This window comes from Octopus bimaculoides, chromosome 5 (genome assembly GCF_046866305.1).
Source record: "Octopus bimaculoides isolate indiv1 chromosome 5, ASM4686630v1, whole genome shotgun sequence".
NCBI classification, from domain to species: Eukaryota; Metazoa; Mollusca; class Cephalopoda; order Octopoda; family Octopodidae; genus Octopus; species Octopus bimaculoides.
Window position 1 is genome coordinate 107,564,111 of NC_142932.1, and position 10,378 is coordinate 107,574,488.

General features: G+C 35.9%; 1 protein-coding gene across 1 annotated transcript in view; it reads right to left on the reverse strand.

Annotated features, from left to right (window-relative positions):
* The window catches only part of LOC106883085 (lysosomal alpha-mannosidase), a 50,778-nt gene extending 42,615 nt beyond the window's left edge, over positions 1–8,163 (reverse strand). The window contains exons 1-2 of the mRNA XM_014933977.3: positions 7,847–8,163; positions 1,344–1,446 (exon numbers count right to left, since the gene is read on the reverse strand). Coding sequence (XP_014789463.1) covers positions 1,344–1,446; positions 7,847–7,939 — 196 coding nt within the window. The 5' untranslated portion in view covers positions 7,940–8,163. The remainder of the gene's footprint in view (positions 1–1,343; positions 1,447–7,846) is intronic.
* Between the last annotated feature and the right edge of the window lie 2,215 nt (positions 8,164–10,378).

Here is a 10,378-nt window from a genome sequence, read left to right on the forward strand (position 1 = left end):
GGCGGTGAGCTGGCAGAAACGTTAGCATGCTGGGCGAAATGCTTCGTGGTATTTCATCTGTCTTTACATTCTGAGTTCAAATTCTGCTGAGGTCGACTTTGCCTTTCATCCTTTCAGGGTCAATAAATTAAGTACCAGTTGTTTACTTTGGTTGATCTAATCAACTGCCCCGCCCCCAAAAAAATTTTCGGCCTTGTGCCTAGAGCAGAAAAGATTATAACAGACATCACTAGGTGGTACTGCACAGTATAAATCTTATCTCTGATAACAGCAGATGGTACTGCAATGTAGAAGAGTTTATCACTGACATCCAATGGTGTCATTAGAATGAAGTAGATTTGATACTGATTAATTGATGTTTCAGTACTGCAGTGAAAACAAACATCAGTTACCAGTGCCCCTACAGTTGATAGAAGTGAGTTACATTTCTTTAAGGTACTAATTTTAAGCTAGTGGAACTAAGCTAGAGAAAGTTAAATGCCTAAGTCATGGCCAAGGTTTAGAACAAATAAATCATTTCACAAATAAACTAATAGACTGTTGACTAGGTCCTCTGCATAATGGTAACAGAACTATTCATGGGACTACAAGATAACTATTACAACCTTATCAGATCCTATCTAAAATTTAGTGATTATGCAGCCCTGGAAAATTTCTCAATGTTGTTACTTCAAATTACCTAGTTAGTATACAATTTTTACACAAATAATTATAAACTCTAAAAGCAGCAGCTACAAACTCTGAAAGTGGTAGCTACATGTTAGACTAATGGTTCCCAAAGTGGGCAGTACTCCCACGCCCTCAGAGAGGTGTTGAAGAAAAATGGGGTGATAACAGAGTGACCAAAAGGGAGGTGATGGATGTAAAAGTAAACAAAATAATGGGTTAATTAAGTTAAGTTTTATTAGTGAACTACAGTTGTTTTGAATTTGCTGCAGAAAGTGGTTTATGTTTGTGGTGGTGAGGGTGGAGTGCTAGGAATGTGGCCTCAGTGCTAAGTGGGTAGCAGCCTGAAAAAGTTTGGGAACCACTGTGTTAGACTATGCTTCACTGAAGAGGTTTAAAAAGACAAAAAAATGTGTTGTTACTGTAACTACCAAAGATCTAACTCTCTCCTCACTGTATGTCTCTGTTTAATTTTTTATCAATTTAAATTTCAGAATTCTCTCCCTTAACAAGAACTCATTAATTCTAATGATTTTCCTTCTCAATATAAGTTTAATTTAAATAAATCAAAAATTATTTTTGGCTCACTACTTAAGTAGATTGTTATCTTGCATTCAACTACAAATTGTTCATGCAGAAAACATTCCTGGGAAATTTTCCACAAATTTATTACTTACCTCCATAATAATATTGGTCAACTGTTTTTAGCCAACCAACATCATCATGAGTGTGAGGCACTAAATGAACATTGATCATGCCATCTTTCACAGGATTACAACTCTGGAAAAAAAAAAAAAAAAAATAGTAAATAGATAATAAAAAATATAATAAAGAGAGGAAACTACAAGTCAACTAAAATAAAGTTTAAATTGTTTATATCATTTAAATACAATGTACAAAACAAGGCTGCATTAATTTTTAATTATATCAAAATGTTAATGATGTCACCCCTCCAAAAGATATTCAGTTTTACTAATGTGTTGAATTTTATGTTCAATAAGTAAAACTAATACAAATTGCTTCGTTTTTTCCTTTTTATATTATTTTAACTTCAGATTTATTTTCCACCATTAAAGCAACAATACCAAATCATTATTATGGGATTTTATATTTATGTTGAACTGCATTTGATTTGTTTATCATAGAGAGTATTTTTGGTATAAATGAGAATTACCTCTTTGAGTGGTTATTATTTTGCTATTGTCTTTTATTTGTGCATTGATGTTGTTCATGTTTGTATTGTTACAATATTCTAAATACAATCACACACACACACACACACACACACACACACACACACACACACCTATCTTAACATGAGAAATAATTCAACAAAAGTACAAAAATTATCAACACAAAAAATAACTATGCTGTCCTGCAGTCAGCTTGTTTGTTATAGGAGATATTTTTGGCATAACTTAGAATTATCTTTTGTGTTGTTGTTCTTGTTGTTGAAACAGGTTTGTGTCATTTATTCATGTAACAAGTGCAAAGAACAGACCATATCTTCCAATGTTTAAAACTTGTAATTACCCTCAGAGTATTTCTTCCATCTGTGCAATTACATAGTGTGTGTGAAAAGATTTTCTCAGATAAATTTAACCAAGAAACCACAAATGTATGCTTTCACTGAAGGCAATATTAAAATCATTGCTAAAAGCTTTTCAACTAAAATCAAGACCACTTATCTTCTTTATTATTTGTTATAACCACTCTTCTACTTTTGTTGTCACAGCAGTCAAAAAGTAATTCTTAACTGCATCTAAAAGTATCCTCTATGACAAATAAACTAGCTGTAAGACAGTGTAAATAAACAAAAATTCTTTGCAGAACTAAACTGATACAAGCTAAAGTTTAACAAAAGGAAGTGGCATATTAAAATTAAAAACTGATATTTATCCAAGGAGTCCTTCCTCTTTTTATCAAAATGGTACTGTGTGATTAACAAAAGGTTTTACAGCTATTTTTAGCAGGTCAAATGACTACATAGTAGCTCCATCATTGGATTAACCTCCTATATAGATGTAGTTTAGCTTTGATTGAACAAACCCATGATTAATGGCATTCAGGGCATGACTATCTCACTTTAGTCAAAGGTATATCTAAACCAAAATATCTTGGGTATGATGTGCATCCTTTTTGTAAGATGTAGGGTGTGGTTTGAGGATGTTTGGTGGCAGGTCAAGCCGCTGCAGAGAAGCTTTTCCATTGGTTCAATCAGTATACATGTAGGTTCTGGTGGTAGTGGACTCAGTCAGAGCATGGCACTAGTTGCTATTCTTCTATACAGATTGAACAGACCCACTGTGAGAATCCAGTCATTTTGTATATTTGGGATTACACTGTCCACTGCATGCTTTTATTTAAGACAGTAGGATATAATTTTATGGAAAGATTTGGTTGCTATTTCTAAGTGACCAAATAACCACATAAACTCTACATGCATGGTAACCTTATAAATTTGCATTTCTATGTACCCAGTACAAATTGAGGTTTGTAATAATTTTCTACTGTCTTCCTTCAGCTTCAACATCAAAGGTTCACGAATAAGTAGATCTTAAATATACACATATTGATATGAAGTAAACACAAAACAAAAATTTCATTTGACTCCATATCTGAAAACTGGATGTTACACGCACTGTTCCAGATGACCAATGCAATCTCTAAATTCGAGACCAGGAGAACATCAACTGAGGAAGAGGACCAGAGTCTACAGACCAGCAACAGAGCCATAAAGTGACAAGAATCAAGGAGAGGGAATAATTTTAAATAAAGATAAGAATTTCATGTCAGACTAGCCAGATGATTCTTGTTTAATTCATATGAAATTCAGGCTATATGCTGTCCCATAATAAAACCAACTCCAAACAGTGTTTGATAAACATTTATTTATATATGTGTATATCACAATATTTACATAATTATACAGATGCTTGCCATGGCTGTATTGCGATTTGCCAGTAGTAAATGGTGTGCATGGCTGAATTAATAATAGATAAGAATGACTTTGTGTGACAAGTAGGAAACTATCCTGTTCATCACAGCCGACGATTCCTTTAACCCAGGGTCGAGAAATAGCCAAAAAAATAGTCTTCTTATGAACTTCTTGTCTGTGCCACCTGTTTGTTCCTCTGTATTATCTATGTGCACCTCTGGCCTGTTTGATCACATTTTTGCTTTTATAATCTCCATTTACACAGGAACATCTGAAACTTTCAATAATATAGGGTGATATTATTGCAAGATGATTGGTCTGATCCTAGTCACTAAACCTACATGGTTTCAAATCCTGGGATGCCTTCACCCACCTAATATAAAAATAGATGTTGTGAAAGTTGCTTGGTCATTATATGAAGATCCACTTCACTAGACAGTGAACTGTATGTGTTGTCAATAGCAATTGACTAGGTATTGTCTTCTTTTATTTAGTGCACAAAGTTGAGCACCAGATATTAAAGAATGTAGTTCCAGTGGAGGTTCATCAGGCAAATGGAAACAGATATGAAATTTTTTGGCACAGCTGTTTTGGAGCTGTCTATTTGGTGTTACTGATTCAATGATGACTTATTTGAAATCAGACATTTTAATGCTCTCTCTCTCTCTCTCTCTTTATGTGTGAACATATCTCTCTTCATATGTATGAGAGAGAGAGAGAGAGTGTGTATGTGTGTGTTTATGTCAATCACATTTAATTAATACATTGTAAAGTCTCTGTGTATATCTTAGGTCCTCCTGTGCCATGTGGCGCAATGGGCGGCAAGGCTTCTCCAACGTGGCCGGTCAGCTGTGGCAATATCGGCTTCATCCCATGAAATGTCAATGGCTTTGAGGTCATTAATGAAGGTGTGGTGCCAAGTCACTTTTGGTCATCCTTGTTTTTTCTTGCCATGCTGTGGCTTCCACAGAATGTGTGTGTGTATGTATATATATATATATATATATATATATATATATAAATAAAAATGGAACAAGAACACAACAGACAACAATAATACATCCAGACAGGAAAAACAATAAAAAGACAAACATTTCTGCACATGCATGCATGTGTGTGTGTATTTGCCTCCAGTGTCAAAATGTACTGTCAACAAAATAGTTTTAACGTCCAGTTGGCCATGCCAAATCGTCAGTGTCCAATCAGCCACACCCGATCGTCCCATTCTAAGGGGAGAGGGGTTGGTGTTTCGTATGGGAGGCAAATGTAATAGATACTTTTGAGCAAACACATATTCATAATACTCTCATCGACAGCTGCACGTAGTGCTGCAACACCAATTAAACAACACAAAAACATCAAAATAAGACCAAATAGCAACGTACAATTGAGTCTCCATATGGCACAACCCCGCATTCAATGATTGATGAAATTTCCTAACAGCTAACTAAGTCCTAGACGTGTCCGCACCTTTGCTTTTTCGACGACTTTCAATAGTTTGTAGGAGGAGCAAGTCGATTACATCAACCCCAGTGATCAATTGTTACTTATTTTATCGACTCCGAAAAGATGAAAGGCAAAGGCAACCTCAGTGGAGTTTGAACTGAGAATGTAAAGCAGGAAGAAATGCCGTGAAACATTTTGTCCAGCATGCTAATGATTCTGCCAACTTGCCGCCTGCAATTGTTTACAATACAAGGAAAACACAATGAATGTATGACCTGCAGAACATGTGTTAGTTTTGTTGTCTTTATAACAAACTAGCAGCTAAGCCCGGTTTCACCTGGTCGGTTCGGATGATGTGGCTGTAAAACCTGCTCTGTGTAAGCATTCAACTTATTTGGGCATGCTTATGTTAAAAAACAATTTTGGAATGACTTTTTTCTGTCAAAATGCTAAAAATAACTGACCAACAAAAAAAAACCCAACCAAGATTCAACCAAATCAAAAAATAAACCAATACTAAGTGAATAAAGATGAGCCATCCTACTTCCATTGCGCTCGCACGCACACACACACATTCACATACCCCCCTTTTACATACACACACATATATTCACAGAGTTGAAACGCTGTTTGATTTATTTTTTCAGCGTACAATTTTCATCATCCCACTACCAAGTATGACATCACCCCTTCCTTTCTCATTCATAACACAAGAGTATTATTATAGTAGCTTATCTCGGTAACCATGGGAGCTATGAAAAAATACAAAGCCCAGCATCACCATCGGATCATTCTATACATCTATGTAATTTTTCGCACAATTCCACCCAGCCGTTTGACCGTGAAACCCAAGACAAGACAGAATCACCCATATAAAATTTATATGTATAGATAAAGAAATGCTCTAATCGTTACAATATTATTCTCCAAATGCAATAAATTCTTCGCTGCAATTTATTGTACTATAATTATTGTGTCTGTCCAAGTTGATATGTGTTATATCATGTAGAATTCGAATATACAAAACTTGTGGGGGAAAGTGTCTTATGAGGGGGTGGGGTCAGAAATTTCGGAAAATTCACCGGCGTTCACTTCAATTCGTCTTAACTTTCAAGAAAATGGATATTTTTTAACGAAATTCTCTACAAATATACCTCGAGGGTGTTTCAGAACAAGTCGTCTATATTTGTTTCATTTTCTGTTTTGTGCGTTCGTGCATCCGTAGATTTCTACCACACACACACACTCTCTCTCTCTCTCTCACACACACATGTAATTTAAAAAGTTCAAATGGAATTATTCCATTCAATATCATGTTTACTATAGAGATTATGTAACAAATTATACTTCACATTTCTATATTTAACTGTGCGTGTATATTATTTATTTTTGCTTCTGGTGTCTTCTGCCTTTCTATTAGAAACGTTTACCTGGGAATTTACTTAAAGTGAAAAAAAGATTGTATGCAACAAATAAGTCGTTTTAATAACATATTTCTGTGTACCAGACCTGTAGCTGTTATTTTTAGCATAACGAGTTTTCTGGTGAGGGCAGAAATCTACGGATGCACAAACGCAAAAAAACGGAGAAAATGAAACAAATATGGACAACTTGATTTCCCCCCCAAAATTCCTGTTTTCGGAATCTACATAGTCCGAGGTATATTTGTAGAGAATTTCATTAAAAAATATCCATTTCCTTGAAAGTTAAGACGAATTGAAGTGGACGCCGGTGAATTTTCCGAAATTCCTGACCCCCCCCCCTCCTAAAACACTCCCCCCCCCCAAAAAAAAAGTTTTGGATATTCGGAATCTACATGAATTCGTAGAAAATTTCATTAAAAAATATCCTTTTTTCTGAAAGTTATCCAAAGTCGGGGGTGCAGAAATCTGGGTAAATTTTCAGATTAACACCCGCACGATTTTCACTAGGGTGTTAGGGTTAGGGTTTTAGGGTTAGAGTTTTAGGGTTAGAGTTTTAGGGTTAGGGTTAGGGTTTTAGGGTTAGAGTTTTAGGGTTAGGGTTAGGGTTAGGGGACAGAATTCCCACCCTAACACCCTAGTGAAAATCGTGCGGGTGTTAATCTGAAAATTTACCGAAATCTGTAGTTATGCCATATATATATTGACTACATTGGCCAATGTCTTTGTTTCGTTTTTAAAGAAAGAGATCCTGTTGGCCTGTTTACATGTTTCGTTTTCTTTTTAAACGGAAAATTGAATTTATTTTTTTATTTTACACAACTGTTACAACGTATTTGATTAAATATATATATTCCACATTAAAATACAAACCCAGAACAGAAGTAAACATAATCATGAGCGAAAAAATGGAAAATAAAGAAAAAAAGAAAACATTAATTCAACTGTGTTGTCGTCGTCGTCCTTTTTGTCGAGTTATTTTATTGTTGATTATTCTTTAGATATTTTAAAAATATCTTGGATTATATTATTTAATGTATCCTACCCCTTAAGACATGTAATTCGTGAGAAGAGACTGACTGCTATAGCTAGCAAAGCGAAAAATTACGTGGAGGCTTCCTACCAACTTTATAGATGAATGAGCAAAACTTGTTAGCTTTAAAATGAATGGTAAATCAGAACTAGCGTCACTTTGTTTTCTTTATTTTCTTTCGCACAATAACAACACAAAATCTCTTCGACTGCACTGACGAAAACAAACCCGGATCTCAAAACCAGTTTGTGTAATTGCCTGGCTAGAATCTTATTTACTTCTATTATCACGGCATCTTAATAAATTGGGCACAAAAAATATTTCGAAGTTATTTATTCTTACCTGATAACCGCAAGACGATGCATGAAAAGGGTAGGCTTGGTTCCCTACAACCAGTAGAAAGCTAAGAAAAATACAAATAACTCCAGTCGTCATCCTTATAACACTGTCATTAAAATGATGTTTGAAGAGAAAAAGCAGCAATAACGAAAACAAAGTCAAACGAAATATATGTGCTGTCGTGTAGCGTTTTTAAATATCATAAAACTGTTGAGAGAGTCATTGATATGTTATATATATATATATATACATATCTTTTCCTTAAATAAGGCTAGAACATGTGACATAAACTATCAACTGAGCTAATATCAAAGTTCGTTAGTTATTTTAGAGTTTGTTCCCTTGACAAACGCGCATATTAACCGATTAGTGATGATCAGCTGGCATTCTGTTTGATAAAAGTCTATCATATAAAGCAGTGATATTATTGGACAATTATTTAGCCACTCTACAGAGACTGCGCGACGATCAACCAAACGTCTAGGAGGAGAAATAAATATCAGAAAATGATGGATGCAACTTGTGAAAAAAAATAGAGTAGTAGTAGTAGTAGTAGTGGTGGTAATTTTTCAGATTAACACCTGCACGATCTTCACTAGGGTGTTGGGGTTAGGGTTTTAGGGTTACGGTTTTCCGTCCCTAACCCTAACTCTAAACACTAACTCTAACCCTGACCCTAAAACCCTAGCCCTAAAACCCTAGCCCTAACACCCTAGTGAAGATCGTGCAGGTGTTAATCTGAAAAATTACAGTAGTAGTAGTAGTAGTAGTAGATTTTGTTGTTGTTTAACGTTTATTCTCAGGTTTGCCGTGATCGAGCAGACCAACGGTATTGCAAGCATGACCATCTTGTCCTTTTCGTATGAGGAGGCTTCTTCTTGTCTAAGAGAGAAGAGAGTAATTTGTGTCACAAACTTCTGAAATATAATGCTGACCTTCATGCAATTTCTAAAAGGAGAAACTGATCTATAAACCTTTTCCCTCTTAATTTAAACATTAACTGTTATACTATGGCTGATCCTTTTCTGAACTGTTGATGTGTACAAAGGCAGTAGGGTGGCGATCTGGCAGATCTTTTAGCATGCTGGGGAAAATGCTAAGCAACATTTCGTCCATCGTCACGTTCTGAGTTCAAATTCCGCTGAGTTCAAATTGCCTTTCATCCTTTAGGGGTCGATAAAATAAGAACCTGTTAAGCACTGGGGTAATTGGCTACACCCCTCTACAGAAATTACCCCTCCCCTGAAATTGCTGACCTTGTGCCAAAATTTGAGCCAGTAGGCAGTGAGCTGGCTAAACTAGTAACATGCCAGGCAAAATGCTTAATGGCATTTTATCTGTCTTTATATTCTGAGCTCAAATTCCACTGAGGTCAACTTTGCCTTTCATCCTTTTGGAAGCAATTAAATAAGTACCAGTTAAACTCTGAGGTCGATGTAATTAACTAGCCCTCTCAACTGAAATTGCTGGCATTGTACCAAAATTTGAAACCATTATGGTTAGAGCCAGTGCTTATCTCTACGTGATGGCACCTGTGCCCAGCGTCGCCTTCTTGGCACTTGTGCTGGTGGCACGTGTAAAAACATTCGAGCGAGATCATGCCAGTGCCGCTGGACTGGCTCCTGTGCAGGTGGCACATAAAATACACCATTTTGAGCGTGGCAGTTGTCAGTACCACCTGACTGGCCTTCGTGCCGGTGGCACGTAAAAGCAACCACTACACTCTCGGAGTGGTTGGCGTTAAGAAGGGCATCCAGCTGTAGAAACTCTGCCAGATCAAACTGGAGCCTAGTGTAACCATCTGGTTCACCAGTCCTCAGTCAAATCGTCCAACCCATGCTAGCATGGAAGGCGGACGTTAAACGATGATGATGATGATGAGACAAATCTCCCTGAGAGGCTGTAGGAGGAATTGAAATCATTTATCTTGTTGGACAGAAACAAGAGATGTGGTTGTTTAAACCCAGATCAACACTGATTAAACAAACTGATGATCAGACGTTTTTAAACCATAACCATCCCCACTTTTTTTTTAATCTATTTTCAGACATTGTGTTTCTAAACAGCATTATCCATTGCAGCCATAGATATATTATTAAGATGGCAGAGTGTTATTTAAGAAAAATTTGACTGCTATTTCTTACATTAAATGAGCATGTAAAGCTCCCCTACAAATTTAGTGACTGTGCACAAGGTTATAAGATAAATGGGTTTCAGCATGTGAATTTAGGAGGATTCTGCAAAATTTATTAAAATTAGATATCTGCCTGCAATTTGAGAGGAAATATAACTTGCCAGCAATGAAATACACAAAGGTAGTTATTTTTTTAATGTAAAATTTAAACTGTTATTTTGCTATAATAGGACTCATTACTCTAGTTACATTTTATTTTATCTCCACCACCACCACCATTAGCTGCAGCAATACCTCTAGCAGCAGTAATCAATGTCTCCTGTCATACATAATCTGTAACATGTTTCCTGTAAAGCTTACATAACAATGTATTGGATAACAATGCTGTCCTGGTAGCCATC